Source organism: Trachurus japonicus, chromosome 5 (genome assembly GCF_045865225.1).
Source record: "Trachurus japonicus isolate A0001 chromosome 5, Traja_1.0".
Taxonomy (NCBI): domain Eukaryota; kingdom Metazoa; phylum Chordata; class Actinopteri; order Carangiformes; family Carangidae; genus Trachurus; species Trachurus japonicus.
Window position 1 is genome coordinate 35,442,515 of NC_140911.1, and position 23,993 is coordinate 35,466,507.

The 23,993-nt window shown below is 39.1% G+C and overlaps 2 protein-coding genes across 2 annotated transcripts; one reads left to right on the top strand and one right to left on the bottom strand.

Moving 5' to 3' along the window:
• Window positions 1-1,715: 1,715 nt before the first annotated feature.
• On the bottom strand, window positions 1,716-16,355 carry itcha (itchy E3 ubiquitin protein ligase a). Its single transcript, XM_085777704.1, has 24 exons — window positions 16,238-16,355; window positions 15,045-15,124; window positions 14,561-14,702; window positions 13,283-13,407; window positions 11,427-11,558; window positions 10,827-10,875; window positions 10,550-10,728; window positions 10,098-10,326; window positions 9,813-9,908; window positions 9,159-9,333; window positions 8,682-8,751; window positions 8,448-8,532; window positions 8,067-8,195; window positions 7,867-7,939; window positions 7,601-7,672; window positions 7,393-7,481; window positions 6,988-7,147; window positions 6,739-6,872; window positions 6,408-6,548; window positions 6,039-6,159; window positions 5,800-5,904; window positions 5,447-5,543; window positions 5,277-5,349; window positions 1,716-4,685 (listed from the first exon to the last, which is right to left on the bottom strand). The coding sequence occupies exons 2-24, from the start codon at window positions 15,067-15,069 to the stop codon at window positions 4,586-4,588; spliced, it is 2,601 nt and encodes an 866-aa protein (XP_085633830.1). The 5' UTR covers window positions 15,070-15,124; window positions 16,238-16,355; the 3' UTR covers window positions 1,716-4,585.
• Window positions 16,356-17,327: 972 nt separating this feature from the next.
• bloc1s1 (biogenesis of lysosomal organelles complex-1, subunit 1) lies at window positions 17,328-22,977 on the top strand. Its single transcript, XM_085777705.1, has 4 exons — window positions 17,328-17,548; window positions 17,685-17,757; window positions 19,015-19,147; window positions 22,263-22,977. Exons 1-4 carry the CDS (start codon window positions 17,488-17,490, stop codon window positions 22,371-22,373), a joined length of 378 nt encoding a protein of 125 aa, XP_085633831.1. The 5' UTR covers window positions 17,328-17,487; the 3' UTR covers window positions 22,374-22,977.
• The last annotated feature ends 1,016 nt before the right edge of the window (window positions 22,978-23,993 follow it).

A 23,993-nucleotide genomic window follows, 5' to 3' on the forward strand; every position in this document is an offset into this window, starting at 1 on the left:
TCACAGCGAAAGTTCGCCGACGCCGAGGTGCTGCACTGCATGAAGGGTTCCTACTGTGTACATACCATACATGCTGTGTGTAAATCCTCCGTGTTGTATCCATAGACTTCATATGAATGAATGAATGAATGTTTATTGCGAACATTATTATAATAAAAACATGCAAAGTTACAATGCCATAAACAGAAAGAATTGTTGAGGAGTTGGATGAAACACATGCTTATCCGGTCCTATTTATATTCTCTGTTTATTCCAAAGTAAATTCAGATCTTTATGAGGACTATATATGCCATTGCTCTTAAATTTGGGAAATCTCCTTTAAAATCTTACATGAATTTTTGTTCTATTAGCCACTCGTGTCCAGAGACCTTGATGAACCTGTTCTATTCTGGCAATGTTCCTCATCTAGAAAATTCTGTTCCTGGTTTGTCCACTCATTTGTTTGTTATTTGTTCAATGAAATTGTCAATAAAGGAAAACATTTTTGCAAATGTGTTTGCCAAGATTTAAGAATGCGTGCTTTGCTGAGGAAGATTATTTAAAAATCACAAGAGGGAATAAAGCACTTTAATTTAAAAGCACTCCCATGTTTTGCTTGCATTGAATAATAAGGGGTTTGATTTGCAGGTGAATTTCAATGTTTTAAAAATGATCTACTTATTATATTATTTACGAAACACAGTTTGGTCAAGAAGAAACACTAAGACTAGATTCTATACAAGATAGGAGCCGATCATTGGTGTATAAGGTAAAAAAAAAAAAAACCACAATCACACCAATTGAGGTAAATGCAGCTTGTCTACTGACAGTTACTCTGAAACTGTAGTTTCGTTTGCTGCTTTGAATGATGTAATGTTTGTTTTGGAAGTTGTACTAGTAGTCATCTTATTGCGTTTTACATTATGCAAGTAGCCTATGTTTGTGTGTTTAAGGATACCGCAACAGTGTACTCTCACATAGTATTATATAACTTCAAATACCACAGTAATGGCAAACAAAAAAGGAAATCTTCACGAGGGACTGAATCAGACATGATTAAGAGGGTTTGGCTGTGGCCAGGGATTAATTTTGCATATCTGGATGAAGGGAAGACATCTATGAAAGCAGACACAGAATAACTGGTCTTGACATGTGCGGCTGCATGAAACCCAGTTGTCTTACCACTCCTTAAATGCCAAAACAAAGAAAACTAAATCAATATATCTACCTTATGAATAACTATACATATGAATCTTTGTTCTCTCAAGAACAGCTCAGCAACACAGCAGCAGAAGTGAGTTGGGTTTGTTTACACCAGATAGGCTATAAGTGACATGCAATGATAGCAACTCCTCTGAAAGAACAGATATAAACCAAACTTTTCCAAACAAACAGGAAATACTGTAACATTTCACTCTAATCTGTCTCCTCAGGCTCCAGGAGCCATTACACCACAACCTTCAATTTGTTTTTGCAGTTGTGAGCAGCTCCTCCATTACCTTTGTGCATTGTATTCTGGGACAATACTTTTATTAACATCTTTAAGTACATTTGATTCCCTTTACTCTTCCTCAAAATGTTGGAAAGCATATTATGTCATATTCTCAGAGAATATGAAACATGAAAAACAGCTGTTTTCTTGTGTTTTTGAGTAAACATACAGATAAATTGGCCGCATGTAATATTGTGAACAAAAATGGAGTGACAATAATTATTACCCTTCACACGTGAATAAGTCCAGTGTTAAAATCATTTTATTACTGTTATTTTTTCTCAATCAATCCAACCCATTGTTACATGAAACCCATTGTCCAAATAAATAGTATTCAACCATTGACTTCCACTTATCAAAAAAAGTTAGAGCTTCAAAAGAAGAAACAGTGATTACACTATCAACATGATTTACAATGTAATCAGAACAACTAAAACACTAGTTTGCATATTTCTATACATTTAACTGCCCCATGATCACAGTAGTGATTAAACAGTCAAGTGGTTAATTCAGCCAGTTTGGAGTGTCAAGGTGCTATTTCATTCATTTTAATTTAAACATGTTAACAAATTCAGTAGTCAACATTTTAATAACAACACTTTTCTTTTTAAATAAAGGTTTTATTTTTATTTCATTTTTGTTTTTACAATAATCTTTTCACAAGTCTGCACACCAGTAGCTACACACTGAGATTTGTAAGTGTGTGTATGTGTGTGTTGAATTACTACTGCCAGTAAGAGAATACACGAGAGCTAACGTGAAACATCCGACACAATTAAGCATGATGCATTGAGAGTTATCTGAGGGTCAGTACAACCTGTGAGCTCAAGTCAATGACAACTGACTTTTTTTTTAATATATAGTACCAGCACTATGAAATGGTATACACTACAGTCACATGGACCATAAGAACATTTTTAGTTTGCTGGGAACACCAGGGAACTTGCTCAAATTTAAATTGCAATGACAAATTTTCAGTGATCTGGGATATGTCAATAACTGTATTGTTGAATAATGCAACACACCACCTATGCACAGACTAAAGAGCTGGAGTTATACTAGTCATTTAAAATAGCACATTACAACTTATCAGGGTGGCTCTGTTCATATTCATCAACAAGACCTCATATATATACACAGTAAGATTGGACAACAAAGCTGTGTATAAATATAAACTTGTTTTTGTGATTAGCCTGTGAAGAAAACATTTGAAATCCACAGTGATGAAGACACACATGTCTACAGAAATGGGGAGTTTGTTTGTCTTTTAGTATAAATAAGTGTTTTGGTTTGAATTATGAAATATTTTTGAAATTTTGCTCAAATTCTGTTTCTAAAATCGAGAAAGCAAAGCTGCTGCTTTGTTGACATTTATGTAATTTACTGTGGGTAAAATAAAGCACAACTGATGACTCATTAGCGACAGTTGGTGTAAAATGTGAAATTAATTCAGGGGGTTAAGAACTGATTATACATGGTGACACAGAGTTTTTACGTTTTTTGTTGTTTTTTTAAAAGAGAGAAAAAAGAAATTAAATCCTTTGGTAGATCAGTTCTGTAGTGATTTTCTTCAAATTTTAATCTGATAGTAAAAACAAAGTTTTAGTTTGACATTACTGGAAAAGACATGGACTATGCTATTTTTTACTGTACAAATCTGAATACCTAACTCCCTATAAAACTAGGGCCAATTACTTTTACACTGATTGGAATTTTTTATTATCAGTTAAGTCTGTGAGTCAGGGGGATCCACTGCTTGGGTGAATTATATGTATTAAGATATTAAACACAATGCTCTACTTTGGGGTGTATTTACATAAACTGCATTAGTCACTTCACACATTAAACAGTTAAGTCTGGTGTCTTCATTATCGATCTGGGATAATACTTAATTCTGGATATCTACCAGCAAATTGGCTACCATTCAGTGGGAATAAGACATTATTGAACAAATAATTGTTTTCTATTACACAATACATCCTAATGCTCCCACGTCATCAGTAACGGCTCATATTTATTAAGAGACTTCAGAAATACTTCACACTTTAAGTCTCTCTGTCTATCAGTGGTCAGAAAGGCTGATATTATGTACAGCACAGACCATGTTGGGAAGGCAAAGTTTGTCAAATAAAATCCCACCCAAAGCACTTTCACCATATACTACAATATAATGTTCTCTACCCAAATTAGGAATTTAAATCAATAGTAAATGGTGAAACTTAACAAAATGCTATAAAATGATCAAACAAATCACTGTTTGGCTCTATTACTGGCAAAAATGTTTTCTACAAAACTATTGCACATAAAAAATACAACCTCTCTTAAGAACAATCACAGCCATCTTACTGCTTACATAATTACGTTCAGTTTCAATTCACTATGAAGTAAAGAAGTCAACCTGTGAACATAGGAGAAATCATTATCATGATCACATTGATCAAAGTTATTAAAGAAACTGCGTATGTGCTACGGGTGTCAGTCCAGTCAATAAGGTATTGATAAAAAATCATCCATCCATTCACCCACTCATTCATCCATCCTTTCAACAAAAGCAAAAATAAAAGTTGAGCCTGAAAGACCCAAAACCATATATGTGCCTTTTATGCTGCTTTTAGATATGAACCTTTTTTTTGTTATTTAATTCAAAATGCACAAATATGGTTCTTTCCTCTGAAATTGTTCATTCTGCATAGACCCGAAAGGCGGCTCTTGAGAAGTTACTACTGCAAATATTCATAGACCTATGAATGGAAACTGCTCCTGTGCAACGCACAACGAGTGCAGACATGATCGAGTGAGAAAGGCATCTCTAGTGGTGGGTTTTAGGGAGGTACTGATTATATGTGGGATAAGGGAAACTGGGTGAGGAGGACTCACGTCTCTTGTGGAGAAAATTCATTCATTAAAAAGGAATCTATTTAACCAAACAGCTTAGAACCTGCTGTTGCTGCAAATGATACTGTGAAAAGAAAATCAAAGTGTATACGTCCATCTACCAATTTATAAGACGCTCCTGGCTGCAAGGAGAATCTCCTGGAAAGTGCTCAGGTCTGAAATCCATTTGGGTCCTCCACGACCATTGCTCCTCCATCCCGTCCTGCAGGGTTAGGGTTATTACTCCTGCCCAAAGCCTTCTGTCTCCTCAATGGCAAATATGAGCTTCTCCTTCAGCTGCTCATAGCTCTTGTAGGGAGGGAGGTCCAGACGATTAAAGCTACACAGAGAAATGAGACAGAGCTTGGATGACTCTTATAAGAAATACACTGAATTCATGTAATATCTAAGATAGGCAAAGTATTACTTGCAATAGGAAACTGCCTTAATACAGCTACTAAATCTGCACAAATGAGTACATGCATCACCAAAAAAAAAACATTGTCTGGTAATATCATCCACATGGCTATCACCATATGCATCATTGGATTAAGACAGACAATGACTGACCATTAAAGAAATATTTTATTTTTCATTGTATTCACCATTAACACAGTGCATCTAGCTGCATAACCTGCTAATGCCTGAGAAATGTTCACTAATTTACCGCTGCATTCACATCACATGATGCAGCAGTTGAAGCTAAATATACACTTTGTAAATTGTCTAATTCAGGATACAGCAACAATGCACTGTCACATAGTAACATATGGTTTCAAATGCCAGAGCAAAGACCAACAACAAAAGAGGGATTGCATGTGGTTGCATCAGAAATGAATCAAAGGGTTTGGTCATGAGAGTTTAATCCTCCTGCTATGTAGTCATAGAACAGTGACTACTATGAAAACATGAGAACAATAATTAGTCTTACCATGTGTGGCTTCGTGGAAGCCAGTTGTCTTTGCCCACTTTCTCAATGCAGAACTTTTGGGGCCCATTGCTTCCTACATTTAAATGACAACAAAAATAAAGAATATTGAATCGAGAAAACTGCTCTGACATTATAACTGCGCACGGTGTGACGGTGTGCATTTTGCATACCCATCAGGTCGGCGAAGCCACCGACAGGAAGTCGGCAGGTTCCTGTGACAAACTGCAACAGTCTCATTCTCTTCTCGTTGTCCATCTCCTTCACAAACTGTGAAGGCATCAATCCATGTTAAAAATAATCAACAAATCCAACATGAATTACTTTTGCCACTAAATTTCCAAATGTTTTCATTATGTTAAACGTTTTGACAATCTCTGGTCTGGGAAGCAACAAAGAAAAAATGTTGAATGTATTAACTGCACCAGTATACTGCAGTATCATATAAATACAGCAATGTGAGAAGGGATAAATCAGAAAAGGGGTTTTGGCCTTATAGACTGTGCTACAGTGTGTATATACCAACCTGCCAGAACCACAGGATCTGCTTGCTGCTACGGGCATAATGCCTGTAGATTGTATTTCTTTGCCAGTCGACCAGGTCTATCTCCTGCATACCACAAAGCATGACCTAAAGGCAAGAATAAAGCAATATTGTAATTGTGTAAGCAATACACTCAACTCTAAGATGAACAAACATGCCTCCAATCATCATCATTTCCTGCTTAAAAAACATGTTGGAGAGAAGAGAGTCCAGTGCTGTACCTCTAATTCCTTAGCATCAAAGTACTGAAGGTATTGCTGAGGCAGAACTTCATTGAAGCCCTCAAAGAACGCCTGAGTCTGCTCCTCCACACCTCTGGACAGCCTCCACTCTGCCACCAACCTGAATGCAATGATATGAAGATACAATGAGGAAACACAGAAGAAGAAAATTGTGGAACTGAGTGTGACCTTTGAACTCTTGGTTTCTTAAAATAATGCAGACCTACAGAAACTGAAGAACATTCAGTGTATATTGCTGTTTATTGTAATCACCCTAACCCTCAACATGAAAACCACAGAGTAAATGAGAAAATCTGTTAAAAATGGTGCAACAGTGAATGTAACTAAGGTGGGCTCATGCAGCTGTACCTGATGTATTCCTCCTTGTTTTCCTCAGTCACTTGGATGTTCCCTCCATCTGGTTTAAGCTCATGAGTGGTGACCTCACCCAGGATCTCCTTGTCGACTGAGAAGTACATCTCCAGACCACACTCCTCGATGTTGTTGTCTCTGCAGGCCAGACAGTTATCATCAGCATCGATAGAGTTTAAGTATGATTCAGTATATCCTGATGTGTCATTTATGCTAAATACAAGTACAGCGGTGTTCCCCACAGCAGATGACTACAGCTGCTAAGTACATGCCCTCCTCATCATGCACGTGTCCATCATCTACAGAGACACACTAAGGTTTGACCTACTTGATCCATATGAGTGAGTTGTAAAACTCTGGATCTATGGACTCCAGGTCTTTGAGCGCAAGAGGCTTGTTCAGGATCCTCTTGTAGAAGGGCAGGGAGAAACCGGTGTCGATGAATTTACCATGGAACAGCGCCTAGAAAGACAACACAGGGCCGTGAGGTGACATGATCAATGATCAATGACGCCATCACCTTGTGTTTAAACACTGTTGGCATTGTTAGAAGTGTGCTGACAAACAGAGCGGATACCATGGCAATGAAGCGTCCGATGAACTTGAAGTATTTGAGGTGATCAGGGTTGATGTAAGAGGCAGGGTTGATCTGCAGACAGTAGTTGTCCTTTCCAGCATACTCAAAAAGACAGTACATGGGATTCAGAACTTCGTGGGACAGCAAGAAAAACCACTCCCTGAAAATGAAACCACAGAGGACAGAAAGGATTGGTCATACTGTTTGAGTGAGACTAGGCTAAAATCTTGTAGATCAGGATTTTAAAAAAGGAGAAAATGCAAAACCATTCTGCTATTATCACAACAGGTTTTGTTGGTTATGGGTGATGTAAAAAAAAAAAAGGTACAAATGTTATCATACCACACCTTATGAGTCACGCAATAAGGAGCAATTGTACAAAAGAAATTCAGTTGCTGAACTTACCTGGCTACACCTCCATAGTCCAAGCCCTCCTCTCCAGGGAATATGATCCACAACCTCCGCCTCAGATCTTGTGGGTGAAAGCTCATGATCTTTGTATGGAGATTGAAGGATTAAAACACATCCACACCTCAGTACTTGCTCACAAGACAGTGCTGTTAGACAATGACTAAAACTAAATGAAAACAAAAAAATGTATTCAGGTGATCACCTGTTGGAATGAATCCTCAAACAAGGTTTTCCTGGAGACGGTAATTTTAATGTGCTGAGCCATCGACATTTGCTGAGAGGGGAAATAAAGATGAAATACTTAAATACTATACACCAGCAAAATGTCATGACCAATATCTTTTATTTTTTCCATATTTAAGTAACACTAGATATATATATAGATACAGTATCAGTAACTTTATATTTCTCTATGAGAGATAAAGCATATCAGCAGCACATATGCTTGGATGATGAAATAGCACTTACCTGACACCAGAATCTGAAGTATTGCACTTTGGCTTTGAAGTCCCTGACATAGGTTATCTGTGGCCCATTCTCACTGTGGAAAAAGATTATTACCAGATAAACAACTACATTGGCATACTATACACCACCATCGAGTACTCAGAAAGTTATTACACCCATTCTAATATAAGGCAGATCACACCAACACTTTGACAACTTACAGTGAGGATTTCCCTGTACGGGGGTCAATGTAGGTTGTGGTTCGCCTGTTGTGGTCGACAAAGTAGGGAATACCATCCACAGTGAACCTCATCTCCCAGCCCTCTGGCAGGGGCTTATCATTCAACAGCCTGGACAATACAAACACAGGAGTCAGAGTTAGATTCAGAACTCACATTATAGAGGAAATTGGTAATATAATGTGCACTAATGAACAAGACAGAATGCAGACAAGAAATAACACAAATGATTCATGTACACATCATGACTGATGTCGACAGCTAACAATGTATGCAATATTATTATCCATAACATTTACGTTTCTCAAGCTCGTAATAGATAATCTGATGCATATTACATGGCACAGATAGACACACACTCACCCTTGCCTCCTGGGGTCTTCCCACTGTGTCGTCCGAGTTGGATGATGAACAAAATACACTCTCCCATTGGTGTCTGTTCTCTTTTCTGACATGAAAAAAATAATTTTTATTTTATTCTTTCTAGTTGTAATTCACTGCCATGCACATATACAAAAAACAAAGATTCAGAAAACATCTTCCTTATTGTACACATTCAAAAATGTAACTGAATGTCTACTGCTTGGTGATATTTACCCCAACCATGTGGCAGAGGTCCCAGTGGATCAAACTCTTTATTGGCCGTAGCTGCAAGCTGGTCTTGGAGCTGAGCAGGAGAGAGAATTACACATTTAGGTTGACAAAAATGTAATAGCTGCTTTTATCATTTACCGTGATGCAGGTGTTAACAGATCCAGTGTATGATCTTATTCTTAATGTGTGATCTTTGCAGGTTTCTGAGAGATTCCCAAATCCTTTGCAATCAATATAACATATGCAATTTATCAGCCTTTATATTTCTGAGTTTTAAAAAAAAAAGAGAATAAAAAAACAGCACCTTATTAGCACTTAGATAATAAATTGATACAGCATCACTATATTCAGACAGTAGACAGTAGAAATAAGTGCTTTTAATACTCATGTATTGATGTCAAAGAGATAAGGCATGTGTGTATATTTTGTCTCAAGGATTCAGTTTATATTTGTGATATAAACAACTGCTTCAACTCTCACCCCATAAATGAACCTCTGGTTAAACTGCTGCATGGCTCCTTGCAGCTGATTGCGCTGGTGCTGCCACTCCTCATAGTTACGGACTGACTCTTGTGTGGGACGCTGCCATGTAGTAGTTCGGGTTATGTGGTCGACATAGTACACCCTACCCATCGGATCCACCCGACGCTCCCACCTAAAGGGAGGGTAAAAGAAGGGAGCGCTGAGTTGACATTTTGGTCAAATGGCAAATATGTCATCCTGACATAACAAAAGCACAAACAAGTCAATTCAACATGTTTAAAAAATATGACTAGATTAAATCTAAAAACATACCATGAGGGCAGTTTGAAGAAAATTGTTGTTGTGGCTATAAAATACGGTATCTCTGTAATAATTTAGTTACCGTATTACTTTTTGAGTTTCATCCATGTACAATATCAACACGCCTGGTCCCAGCACACAACCTTGTGGATCACCACATGTGTATTTATCATTTGTTTATTTACACAAATGACACACATGGCTGTTGTCTAGAGTGTTACCAAATGTGCGTGTGTGAGAGAGAGTTTGCACAGGTAGGTTTTGTTTTTCTATGCAAGTTTTCTTGACTTTTGGAGAACTGAGTGAGGAGGGAAACTGATGGAATAAAAGATGAATGAAGTGTTTCCGTACCCTGTAGGCAGAGGCTCAGGTCTGTCCCAGGTTGTCCTTTTCTCAATGTGATCCACAAAGTACATCCTTCCATTTTGATCCACTCTTTGCTCCCACCTGCAGAGCCAATGCAAATGAGTCAACAGACACAAAATACAGGAAACTGGATTTGTTCAGAAGGGCCAACAGCAGAGCAAATCAATCCTGGAGGTGAAAATCTAAAATTCTTTAAAAACAACTACAAATTTACACAATGAAAGGCTGCAATCTAAACTTTCTACTAAACAGTGGCAACAGCTCTTTTACCCTGGTGGTAAGGGGCCGGTGGTTACAGGTGTGACTCTTGGAGTTGCTGTAGCCACAGCTGCTGAGGCAGATGTCCCTGGTTTGGGGCCAGATGCTGTCTGCGAGGAACCTGCAGTCGCTGCACCTGTTTCATCTTGTTGATCTGAACAGCCACTGGCAGACACCTGAGAGGAGCCATCAGAGGCCGGGGCTTCACTCAGCTCACTAGGGGAAGAACTACTGGAAGAGGCTGGGGAGAGAGGCAAGGATAAAGGCAGAGGAGAGAAGAGGAAGTCTTATGAATTAATTCATATTTGCTCTGATGCCAGATGTTACACAGACACACGGAAACTGTGTCTAACAACAGTTACATGGAATGTGAGAATGTGAACTGACTGGTAATCAAACTGTGTATGGGCTGATGTGTTGTAGTGACTCAGATATCACTTGAACACTGCATGCATAATTCTTACTTGGTGAGGCTGCAGGTCTGCGAGGTGTCGGAGGAGGCGGCCTGGTTGGTCTGGGAGGACGCGATGCAGTGGAGCCCCCTGGGGACCGAGAGGGAGAAGCCGTGCCGTTGACAGCATGACCATTAGGTACAATGACCCACTCCTCTGAGTCACTGGAGGGAGACGTGTCTCTGCTTGACCTGGGATCAAAATTTAAATGTTCACATTAATTATTACATTTAAGTCACCTGATTTGCAGAGAAAAACATTTATACTTTAATACTGTAGTTTACTTTACCTGTTTCCAGCATCCCCATTTTGTTTTGCATTTCCATTTGGAAGAGAAGCTAAAATGAAATAGAAAAATAAGGTAATTGACATAATTAATACAATTAATAATTCATGATGCTATGACTACAGCCTGTGGGCAGGAAAAAAAAAAGAATTATCTTGAGGCCCCTGGTATTTGGGAAAAATTTGATAGCACAAACATTGGCTATTGTTTGGCTATTGGCTGATATTTGTTTTGTTAATTCAAACATCCATTTAGAGCTCTTGTATGGATTACTGTGATTCCTTAGATTCAAATCTGATATTGTGACCCACATTTATCCTGGAAACAACATTTCTAAGAAACAACATCTGAATTCTGAAACATGTTTTTTAGTGTTCTATGTACTGTATGTAACGGTGGCAGTGTTAGTACATAATCAGCTGGCATACACAACCATGTTGATACAGTATGTCTAAAATTAGCTGTGTACAAAAAAAAAACACTGCTCTGGGGCCAAGAAGACTGCAAGATTGATGACTTCTAAACTTAAAGCAGCTGTTTTCAGATTCTTACTGCAGACAACCATTTATTTCACAATGAATTTAACTGTTTGTGGTTCCTCACCGTGTTCTCTCTCTGCTGGGGCAAAGGTTTCAGGGTCCACCTGCATGCCGTCCAGGCAGACCGACAGGTCTCCTACAACATCCTGTGGGTCTCTGTCAGAGCAAAGCTTCAGCGTCTGCACCACCTCACACACTGGGATAGGGACAGAATCAACATGTTGATCACATGAACAGGTGCTTGTTATATGAATGGTGAATGCATCACACAATGAACCACATTAACCCATCTAAACAAAACACATGAAAATACATGTTAATGATCTCAGGGGTGCTCAAAATCACTTATGTAGGTTTGCAGTCTTAAAGGGGAAGTCCGCTCGCTTTTCCGCTGTTTTGGTTACGCTCCTTTCGCCTATGTGCATTTGTTTACAACGAAGCTGGCGAAAAATCAATAAATGGAGCAGTGGAAAACGTTACATTATACGATGTTACGGCGTGTGTGTTTGTGTAGTCTTAACCGTCTTAAACAAAAGATTACAGGCTACGGAGCGCGTCTGTGTGCAGAGAGGAGAGCTGGGACACCGGGGCGGCGGCCAAGTAACTACACTGATGTTGCAAGGTTGGTTTTCAGCCATGAGACGCCAGGTGAAGACAGAGAGCCTCCGTTCTCACTGTAACAAGTCACAAGTCATGTAGTTAATGATCACAATTACTCCAGAGATTTTTAATTAAGGTAAAAAAAATAAAATGTAGCATAGCCACAGGAGAAATCCTGCTTAGTTCCTCTTTAGATGTAAACCCAGATTAAAATCAGGGTTTCCCGCAGCGCTTTCCTGTTAAGGCGGCCGCCTTAACAACAAAGAGCTGCCGCCTAAACTAATGTCTTAAAAAAAAAAAAATTGTAGCGATATTCGCCGCCCCCCCCTCCGTCAGACGATGGCCGCATCCTCTCACACACATACACACCACAGAGAAGCGCGCATGCATAACAGCAGCGCGTGTTGAAAGCGAAACTTAATACGGCACGGCGCGGTGCGTCCCTCCCCCGACGATCGATCCGCCCCCGTCAACAGATCCGCGCCACCCCCCCCCGACAGGTCAGACACCACCTTAACTAACAAATTTTCTGGGGGAAACACTGAAAATCAAACACTGAAAACCAGAAGGGCTTCTCCTCACTGGTGTAGTGTGCAGCTTTAAATGATGGCAGTGTCAGCCAGCTCAAAGCACTTCAGTCATGAGGTATAACAAGCAATGTGGCCTTGAGTGGCTGTGAGCAAGGCTCTCCAAATCATGTTCAGTGCTGGCAAATTCAAAACAAGCAGCTGTAATGCAAAACATGGACCAGACTTTGATGTCACATGTCTTGTGCATGCTGACCAGGTCTGAGGAGAGCCATTGTGTGAAATTATAAACACACTCGGAGCACGCAGAAGGCCATAAGCTTAGGTGAGGCCTCTATTCCAGTGAAAAGAAAACCTAGTAGAGTAGGGCGCATGTTGGTCGTTAAGCTTATAAAAGTACAATAAAGCATTCTCACAACAAACACAGGCAGATATGCACCTTCAGATAACAAGTGTGTATAATGTCTTAAGTGTGAACGTCTGCCAAATATGGCTGGCCGCTGGCAGCCAAAATGAACACTGGAAGGGATACAAGAGGAACTAGTTGATATCATCCTGGAATAAATAAGACCTGCAGTGGGGGGGCGACTTCCTCATTACCTCATAATGTTCTATGGGAATGCCCCCCTCCCTCCGCCCAGCCTCCAACTAACGCCATACTCTACAGCTTTTTCCCATTCAAGAAAAAAGTAAAACTTTCAACAAAAAGCTAAACAAGATTATTTTAGGAAAACTATCTAAAATGTACGCACAAGATTTAGCCCATAGGAGTAAGAAAGTAGTGAGAACTCACATTTCAGGTCATTAGTCTTGAGGGTCTCAAAGATCTCCAGTGTGGCCATTCCCAACAGGATGTCTGCCTTCAGCGTCTGGTGGCTCCAAACACGAAAGATCAGCTTGCTGACTGGAGTCACAATTCTGTAGATAAGTCAAGAGGATGAAACAAAGTAATCAGCTGTGAGGAAAATCAACCAGTGATGGTTGTGGTATTTGTTTTTGTTCGGGGGGTACCCACTGTAAAATACCTACAGTATAGCTTCTAAACTTCTCCTGTCACATCACTTTCATACATACAGAGCTCATTCCAAACATTTCCAGGGTAATACTTGTATGTTATGGACTGTTTACTCTTCTATGTTTGATTTCTCTACAGTGGTGTCCATTGTTCATAAGACCAGAAAACTATTTTAAGACATCACTTACAGAATGAGCTCTGAGAGTGCCAACAATAGCCACATTTTTAGACTTGATACAATAGAATCTGATTTTGAGGCACAGTGCTCTGATGATTCATGCTAAAAATAACCTTTACGCTAAAAAACCCTTGTGGTGGGTTATAGGTTTTACTTAACAGTAACTAAAATATTTATCAAGGGGGCAGTTGTGGGTCTGAGAAGTGAAGCTCACTTCCGCGTTCAAAAAACTGCAATCCCCTCGGCTTCCTCTGGGGGCTGGTGTCAGAAGGGAGCATTCTCCATAGACCCCCATGTTAAAATCGCCGATTTTACATCCTCAGTAAACATGTTAAAAGCCTGGTGTCAGAACGTTTTTTTTTCTCAATCGATAGTTTCTACCCCCGCACACACTCTGAGGGGGGTGAATTTTTTTTTAACTCTACGGTTTTACTGTTATTAGGTTAAAACTCTGGCCAATTAGGGCGCGGAAACGTTGAGTGACAGGTCCGAGCAGCTCCGTGGACAGCTGCTTCGAGGCCAGTGGGCGGGTTCTCGGCCGGCCAATCCAACATGGCGCTGTTCAGGCCGCCATATTTGAGTCACAAAAACGACTCCCCAAAACCAATGGGTGACGTCACGGACGCTACGTCCATTCTTTTTACAGTCTATGATATTTATTCATACTAGGGCCTAAATTAATGGCACAACCACAATCAACAATCAGCAACCATCAAGTGTTTGGTGTATGGACTGTGTAGTTTTCAGATATAGGTTAGTAAATCTGGTTCCAAATAGTGATTCTTCCATTATCATTGAGCATATAGTCCAATCAATAATCAATTAGCCATCTGTTTAACTGCATCTTCTCGTATCACAAACACCAGAGTCATGCTTACACTGTGAGAGCCTGCTTCCATTTGGGACTGTGGGTGTTGTTGCACTTCTCAGTCCTTTTTGACTGGCCATCCACAGCTACCTCAACGTATGGACTGGGACCAAACCAGTTCTTTTTGTTTTCCTTCAGCCTGGCTGACAGCACTAGAGAGAAGAAAACACCAGTATAAAATATAACCACCTGCCCGTATAATGCAATACATTTCAGCAGCAGCAAACTACTGTTGTAACAGACTGCATACGTTTTAGCCCGGCTTGCATTAAGTAGAGATGCTACAACCACATATACTGTAAATATTCCACTTAATCGTGTCTTTCCAGATGCTGAATAATGAATACAGTCCCTACATAAATTGAACTAATTGCAACCTACAAAAAAAGGCAAACAGTACTAAATCCTGCAACTTTATCAATAAGTCACAAAATGTGTTGCATTTTAGGCTATTATTTGATAATTGTACAAATTTACCAATAACAATCACTTACCAGTGACTTGCAATTGGGACTTCATGGTTCATCCATAACACTGCAGCCTTGTTTGGCTGCACCAGAAGGACCTGCAACAACTGCAAACAGTAACATCAAATGTGAACATGGAAGACTTTAAGGCAGGTAACCTACTTTAAGAGCAATTAGGGAAATTGGGTTGCTACAGTAAGTGGACAGTACAGCCGGGCTCAAAGTACTAAGGTAACTGTGGACTGAGGATATTATCTAACTGAAAGAGCTGTTTGACTATTTCCGGGTATCATGAGTCATTACGGTGAAAGAGTGTGTTTGTAGTGATGCTGCCTCAAGGATACAATAATGTACAGCACTAGCAAACAAGCATCCACAATTATATTTCATCTGAATTTGCATGGATTAAAACGATTAACCCGATTAACTGCAAATATATCTTTAAAAGGATTATAGTGAAGGGCAATGTAACGTAATTATTGCCTTACTGTAACCAATTCCTGGATGTTACATAGTTTTACACTATGAATTATGCACCCACAAGGAAGATGTGAGCTGTTATGGTTCAGACACGCACTGCACCAAATGCGCGTTACCCAAGGATGTGGTTTAATCTATTTAAGCTATTTCGAGCACCGCCGAGGATCTTCCATAACAGAACATCCCATCCTTAACTTGTCTAAAATAAGGCTCACTAAACCTCCCCTGCTTGCTTATCTTTCAAAATACCGTGCGACAGAACAAGATGGTTAGATATGGAGACGGTTTGGGTGCAGGTTAATACAGTTTGTCAAACAAAGGGTGAGTGTATTGGACAACAACAACATAAAGTTGTCAAAGAGGCGACGTGTTTCCTGCTACCTGCAATAGAAGAGGCAACCCAGCTGTAGCTTAACGTTAATAGCCTCAACTGTCATGTTAGCATCAGGGCTAGCCAGCAGGGGATTTGCTATCAAGATAGCTTCAAACACCAACTATGTATGTGTTAACTGGTTTGAATGCGATACTGTTGATATGTCATTTAACCACTAATACAAAGTGAGAAGTTCCCCCACCACCACCACCTGGAGCAACTTCGCTCGCCGACGTGTTGAACACCGAGGCTTTAGCATTAACTAACCTAAGTAATGCTAACACTATCCGGCTCCCAGAGCAGCGTCCGCCATCGAGTCGAAGAAAATCTTAGCTCACTCGAGCAGTGAACGACAAAATGCCCGTACCTGATAAACGCAGATGATAAAGAGTCACACAGACTTTAGTTTCGGCTATGCCTTGGTTGTTGACAGGTAGCCGCCTGCCATCAGCATAGACCCGTGTTCCGCTAGCTAGGACAAGACCATCTTTTCCGGTGCGAGTTTTTCAAAATAAAGCGACATCTCTACAATACCGATACATTGACTAGTACTTTTATTTAAAACTAAACAGTAGGCTATAAATAAATACAAATACAACCATGCAGCTATGCACTCTTAACAAAGAAATAAGAGAAATAAAAGAGGCAAAATAATACGAATAAAGAATAATTACAAAATTGATAATGATACAAAAATGTCATGAAATTGTTATACAGTGAAGCAAGATGTGTTCTAGTTCATATTTAAGTAAATGTAAATACTAGATTGCACAAACCAGACTGAACAGTATATTAAACATTCCAGTTAAGTTAGTATTTTATTGCCAACATGCTCAGTCATAATTTCAGTAATGGCAGGGTCCAAAGCCTGTCTGAAAAATCAGAATAACAAACACTTGGAAGTACCATTTCAACCAAAAATGCAAAATATTTGATCATTCTTGTTTATCCATTGTAAGGTAAGGATCCATTGTATCAGATTATTGGTTAAACACAGCATGCCATTAAAGCCATTTTGTTCTGGGTAATTATGTAGATTTCTGATTATTGTCTGATGTTTCATGGACCAAACAAATTAAAAAAATCTAATCAAAAGAAAAAAAAATAACGAGCAGATCAGTTTGACTCATGTCAAATTTGAAATCCCATTTTATTGAAAGTTCTTGCATAGTGACATACTTGTTATTTAATCACTTAAATAAATAAATAAAAAATAGTAATGGCATCAGTAATGGTAAATATTTTAATTCTTCAAGATTTTATTTTGAAGGCTACATGTATGACGTTTCAACATGATTTTGACATCACCATCAAACAAACTTTCACATTTAAATGTTGAAATAAATTGCACTCTAAATCTTTTACCACAGTGTTGTGATTCGCACACAGTTTGTTTGGTTAATTTTTAATTAATTATTAATTCACTACCACAGTCTCATCTCACTGACGGCAGATGATCGGACACGCCCACGTCACGTGCGATAACGTTACTCCTCGAGGCTGGTCTTGTGATGTGAGCAGCTGTTAGCATCTCCTCCGCCTTGGTCAATACACGTCATGTTATTTAGCTAGTTTACAGATAAACCATTTACTAAATAATCTCATCGGCCGTTAAAGATGTTGTCCCGTCTACTGAAGGAGCACCAGGCGAAGCAAAATGAGCGGAAGGAGCTGCAGGGTGAGTTGACTGCTTCATGCCGCTAGCTGTGATGCTAACCGATGCTAAAAACAAAGCAGCCTTTCACGTACGAGGCCTTCTCAGTTCTGCACACCGTGTTGACGTTTTAACTGTGTGTATATTGTTTCCTGAACAGAGAGACGCAGACGTGAAGCTATAACTGCAGCCACCTGTCTGACGGAAGCCCTGGTAGACCACCTCAATGTCGGGTATGAAAGTGATGCGACTTTCACTGTTGTTGAGTCGGTAGTAGTTAGTAGTAACGTTATTGATGGGAGCAGAGGATGTTGACATTTATGGACCAGCTGTTGACCCGTTCTCAATTATTATGTTTTGAAAAAATGTATATTACGCATAACTCCATATATTTAAACTCAATATTCTCCCTCTTTGTTAGGGCAAGCACAGTAGAAGCCAGCACTTGATTTATTTGCAGTGTCCCATTAGTGTTAAATGTGTTGTTACTGGAGCTGTACAAATGATTATTTTATCCTTGGATAACCAGTCAGTCAGTCTGTTCTTTAGATTTAAGGTTTACTCAATAAAAGTTGAGCAAATAGACCCAAAAAAAAAAAACAGACCTTATTAATGTGAAGACCTCAATTTGCTTCTTAACTCAACCCAATAGTGTAAAAGCTAAGGGTATACATTTTAAAAAAACAGAACAAATAGGAAGGACCACACAGGAACTACTTAAATCCAAGAATATTGAGGTGCAAATGTGTGCCATAATTCACATACATTTTCAAATGATGACTATAATCATTTCAGTGCTATGATGTATTATGCCATAAGACATAGCACTGAAATGTTGCTGTGTAAATGCTGTGTAAATGTCAGCAACATCAAAACACAGCAACATCTCATTTGGTTCTTGTCCACTGACCATAGTTAAGAGCTATATTTTAGCATGATCATAGCACATGTTATGAACTTAAGTATTCTTGTGCAAACAAACATGTTCCCTGATGTGAATGCTCCTGTGCAGTGTTCCAGACCCTGACATACATCCCCTTTTTATAGAACGTCAAGGTTGGTTGGTTGTCTAGCCGGAGGTATTAAAGTCAAGCTAACCCCTCCTTAGCACCTATACCCCCAATGCCCCCTTCAGAACTAATAAAAGAAAGCAATCCATTCCTGGCAGGATAGGTTTATTACAATGTGTGACACAATGGCAAAATAGTACATTAAGATTGTGTAAGTTGTGTTGAAAGCCAGACAATCAGCTTGAAGAACAAAAGTACAATACAGAGGGCATTGTTGTGCTGTTCCTCCATGAGAAAGATTATGAGTGAAATCGTGTTGTGACTTTGATAAGATTTAGTCTAAATATAACAGTATGTTTTCACTATACTGTAGGTTGACAAATGAGCGGCTGAGACTTCAAGCTTTTGAATGCAAATTCACTGTCTCGTGTTTTTATTTATTAACAATACTGCTTCTTCTTGTTTCTTGTTTTACTGTAGTGTTGCTCAGGCATACGTTAACCAACGTAAGCTCGACCATGAGGTGAAGACTCTCCAAGTGCAGGCGAGCCAGTTCTCCAAACAAACTGCTCAGTGGATCAGTATGGTTGAGGGTTTCAATCAGGCCCTAAAGGTGAGATAGACTGGACTTTATCACTGATAAGTCTTGAGGTAGGGTGAATTCGCCTAATGTGGGACATTTTTTGCAATTTAGACTTCTGGTGTATATTGTGATATGAAGCAAACACTTTCAATCTACATCCTGTACCATTCTGAAATCCTCAGGTTGTGATCTAATGGAATCCAAAGAGAAAATTCTGATATCACACTCCTAAAAGAAATACCATACATATTTCAACTCTTATTGCAAAGTTTTTTGCGGCAATTTCCGTTCCCTAATGTGGGACAGTCATGCTCCTAATGTGGGACACTAAAAAGTCTGTTTAAAAGTCATCTTAATTTACATGATAAATGCTAGATTGCAAACCAGTGTTCAATAATATCACTTATTGTCCAAGTTCTGCTTCATCTTCTATAGTATTAATGGTTTTCTACCAATTGTGTGGTGGATGTGACCTTTTACCGTGCGCTAGAGAGTGGACTTAGGGTCATTCCCAGCCGTGGTCAACAACTTCAATTGTGGGACACCATCATCCTCAGTGATCTCCCTATATTCAGTAATGTCTCCCCTCATCCTGTCTTTTTTCCACTGGTTGAGTTCTCTTGCTTGATTATTTTCCTTTCTTTTCCCATGTTTTCTTTCCCTGGTTTTGTCTCATTGCCTTACTCTTTTTTGCCACTGTGATCTGAAATACATTCCATTTAATTAATCAGTAATGTGCTATCCTTTGATTACTTCTAAACACAACATTTTTCATGAACATTATCAAAAAAGACAAGATTTAGAAACAAGAAAGAAAAAAATTCAGAGCCATTTACTCCTTTAACAGTATTATGACCACTTCCAGTTAATATATATAATTTTCTTTTGTTGTAAAATATTCAAAACAATGCATTATAACAATAAAGCCATGTAAACAACCATTGTTATTGTTCAACCTATTAGTTTTACCTGGAAAAGCCCTGTCCCACATTAGGAAAAACCACCTGTCCCGCTTTAGGAAGGCATGTTTCCTAAAGTGGGACAGTAGAAATGTTGATCAAAATCCTAAATATTGAGAATGGTTACACCATATTAAGATACTGTATATTTTAATGCATCAACATATTATAAACACATTTTGACAAAAAATTGCAATAATTTTGTTTTTTTAAATAAATTATGGCCTTAACATTATTTTTGTCCAAACCCTATGTACCTAGCATTTTGGTGGTCTTCACACAAGGTGCCTCCGGTTTGAAGGCTGTCCCTCCTAAACCTATGATTGGACATTTGAGATGTCATGTGATTTTGATAATGCAATATCACAGCTTGTGTGAGACCACATTTACATTAACTTTCTTTTGCTATAGGAAGACCTACACCCATTTAAGCTTAAGTGTCCCACATTAGGCAGTGTCCCACATTAGGCGAATCCAACCTGACCCTACTATTTCTTTATCTAGAAAAAGAAAGAAAAAAAGAAAAATAAGAGATTTCTGGCATGTGCAAATACATACTCCTTAATTTAGTCATAAGGGCGGTGCAGTGTATTTGGGATTTCTCTAGGTTCTCGTCTTCATCCCACAGCCCAAAGACATGCACAATAAGATAATATAGATAGATAGATAGATAGATAGATAGATAGATAGATAGATAGATAGATAGATAGATAGATAGATAGATAGATAGATAGAAAACTTTATTGATCCCCAAGGGGAAACTACTTTGCCATCAGTAAAAAACACATGCATCCACTTAACAAACAATACAAACATACCATTGCACAAAAACAGCTGTATCGACATGATTAGGACAGAGTACTGAAAAACAATGAAAGATAAATAAATAAGTATATAGCAAACAACCACTGGTTAGTGATTGCTGTTAAAAAATGTAACTGCTGCAGGAACAAAGGAGCGTCTGAGTCGTTCAGTGGAACACCGAGGCATCACTAACCACTCACTGAAGGAGCTTTCAAGCTCCTTAAATGTATTGTAGAGTGGGTGGTTATCGTAGAGAAGGACTGTTTTCAACTTGGTCCTTGTTCTCTTCTCCACTATTACCTCAAGCTTGTCTGGATTAAAACCAATCACTGAGCCAGCCCTCTTTATTTTTTATATGCGATCTGTCCAGGGTGTACCCTGCCCTGTCAGCTTGGATTAGCCCGACCCTGCATGAATAAGCCGTATAGCTTCTCTGAATGATATCTGTTCCCAAACTACACCTAGAAGCAGCACTACGTGTGACTGTCGTTCAGTATGCTGAGTTGGAAAAAGGGATGTAACTATCCCACAGTGCACCTTGTTCAATGAGAATTGACATTTGACACAAAAATGTTCTAATTGCAGTCACTCATCAGAACTTACAGTTTCTTTATCAGCTTTACTAAAAGCAGATTAGTTTTATGGAGGCGTATCGTCCCAGCCTCTAGCTCTGAGCCGATTTGACAGGTGGTAAAAGCAATTCATCAATGCAACTATCCAGCTCATCTTCACTGGGAGACAGGAAGCTTAAAGGAGAATTCCGGTCATTTTTGCCCCTTAAATCGTTGTCCTGATGGTCGCCTAGTGTTGGGGGGAGTAAAAAGCGCGACTAAAATTGATGCAGGAGTTACACCATGACTAAATTAACGGTCGGAGATATTTTGGACATTACTGCTCGACCGTTTATTTTTGTAAAGAAATCATCACAACAAGGAAAAAGTGTTTGTTTCTGTGGCGGGGAGAGCAGGCGCTCTGCGATCGGATAGTAATGTCTTTCCAGGATGTTCCAGAGTTAGGCTGTCTGAGGCGAGTGACTACATGCAAAAACACAAAGTCTATACTGTTTATACCGGTTTATACTGTACACTATGAGTTCAGTTGTGTGTCATAAGGATTCCAGTCATGTACCATAGATATTTGATTGTTTTTTGAGTGTTTGATGTGGTTGAAAGAATTGCCCCCATAGGTTAGCGTTGTCGCTATCCCTAGCGCCGTCTAGCCATGGTGTAACTCCGGTTTGCCTGCATCAATTTTTGCTCAGGACAACGATTTAGGGGTCAAAAATGACCGGAATTCTCCTTTAATGTTCGGTGTTCCCTCCTGTTGCTGGTCCTGATGGTAGGTCACCACTGACTCTCTTTTTGGGACTCTGTTTTACCCAGGAAATCGGTGACGTGGAGAACTGGGCTCGCAGTATTGAGATGGACATGAGGACAATCGCGACAGCTCTGGAGTATGTACACAAGGATCAGCTTCAGTCTGCCTCCTCATAAACTTCACAGAAAGACATGTCGATAGGTTTACACCTGAAAGTAAATACACTGGAGCGGAAGCAAAAACCTGCTGACTCCTGTCAACAAAGATGCAGGCATCAATGACTTCATTCATCTGCATGAGTGGGCTGATGCTGATGACTACTTTGTCCAGTGAAATGTTGAAAGTCGACACATGCATTACTGCTTAAGTTTTTGTATGAGGAACAATAATAAGTATAGGACAACCACACAATGATGCTGAAGTTGTCCAAAGACGTTCGAAGATCGAGCTTGTGTATTAAGTTTAGAAGTGACTGCAGTTCACAAATAATCTAAATTAAACAATTTGTGGAAAAAGGCTGTGCCGGTATGGAATTGGGAATGTGTCGCATGTAAAAACTTAGTTCACCTGGTTGTAATAAGTTTAAGTAGACAGAGATTGCCACGCTTCATATTATCTGTAGTATCTCCTGAAAATATTTTGTAGGACCTGCTACTTAAATTATGTATGTCTCTGTAAATGTCAGTGTACAGTGATGACTGTACGGTTTTTGTCAGACAACTTTGAATTTTGTTACCATTTGACGATGCAACATTATTTTTAATAAAGTTTAAAAATACATCTGTGTTATGAAACAAGACTAAATCAACTTTTGTACACAGCAGAGGATTCTGAGTCATATCAAGTTATGGTAATCAGAGAAAGGTTGACTGGATTAGGTTGGGCATACTTGACCTTTGACCTCTCTTCCAAGAGGCTTCTTCCGTTCTTAATCTTGTTCTTGTACAACCACTGTTGTACAAAAAAAAGTCTTAACACAAAACTGCCTGAAAAGCTTCACTGAGTGAAGTTTCAGCCAACCAGTAATGAAGGTCTCTCTTGCTCATACCGACAGTAGGTGTCAGTGGTGGGCAGGAAAAGTGACATTTTAATTGGGTAAAGTATTGATTTTGAGCTGATGGTTTAATTATGGCTGTTATAAAAAGACAAACAATGGCAAAAAGCTAAATGCCACAATAATATTAGTTATTCAACATCTAATAGTGGACAAAGTTTTGCAACAGAACAAAGCTTGTGAAACACTAAATACAAAAATTGGATCAAATTCAAGGAATGTGTGACGTGAAGGAAAGTTACGTCATGATGCACGTGGCTGTTAAGTTCACTCACGTAAGTGCAGGTGTGGTTGGAAACTAATTACACTTCAACTCCACAAATACTGGGACAGTAACCAGGTAACAGACTTGATCTTCCAGTTAGTGCACATCATGGCATGAAATTAGCAGTGACACAAGAAAATGTACCTTATATGGAGTGTCACGTTTATACAAAACACTTGTCCTTATTGCTGGGTTCAAGTATATTGATTAGCCACAATACAATGGACAGTATAATGGCCACTTGTTTGTGGCCTTCATTTATGCACTATGACCTAACTAGTCTCAAGAAATGCATCTTAATTACACTACCACTACCATTTACCGAGTATACTACATATATTGTTGAAGCTTAAAAACTGATATAATAGGACCTTGAATTCAATGAGTCAGCAAGATTATAGACACAGTGATTTAACACAGGATTATTATAAGTTTGTATGAACAGTCTTAACACATAAAGTGCTTATGATTGTACAA

Excerpts from the sequence above, each read along its gene's own strand:
- itcha (XM_085777704.1), bottom strand. The coding sequence starts at position 15,069 with ATGAAGTCCCAATTGCAAGTCACTG. Across the intron at positions 7,940-8,066 it reads CGTACAGGGAAATCCTCACT|TGAGAATGGGCCACAGATAA; the intron begins GTAAGTTGTCAA and ends CTTTTTCCACAG. Across the intron at positions 6,873-6,987 it reads TCGGACGCTTCATTGCCATG|GCGCTGTTCCATGGTAAATT; the intron begins GTATCCGCTCTG and ends TTGTCTTTCTAG.
- bloc1s1 (XM_085777705.1), top strand. The coding sequence starts at position 17,488 with ATGTTGTCCCGTCTACTGAAGGAGCACCAGGCGAAGCAAAATGAGCGG. Across the intron at positions 17,758-19,014 it reads GTAGACCACCTCAATGTCGG|TGTTGCTCAGGCATACGTTA; the intron begins GTATGAAAGTGA and ends GTTTTACTGTAG. Across the intron at positions 19,148-22,262 it reads GTTTCAATCAGGCCCTAAAG|GAAATCGGTGACGTGGAGAA; the intron begins GTGAGATAGACT and ends TGTTTTACCCAG.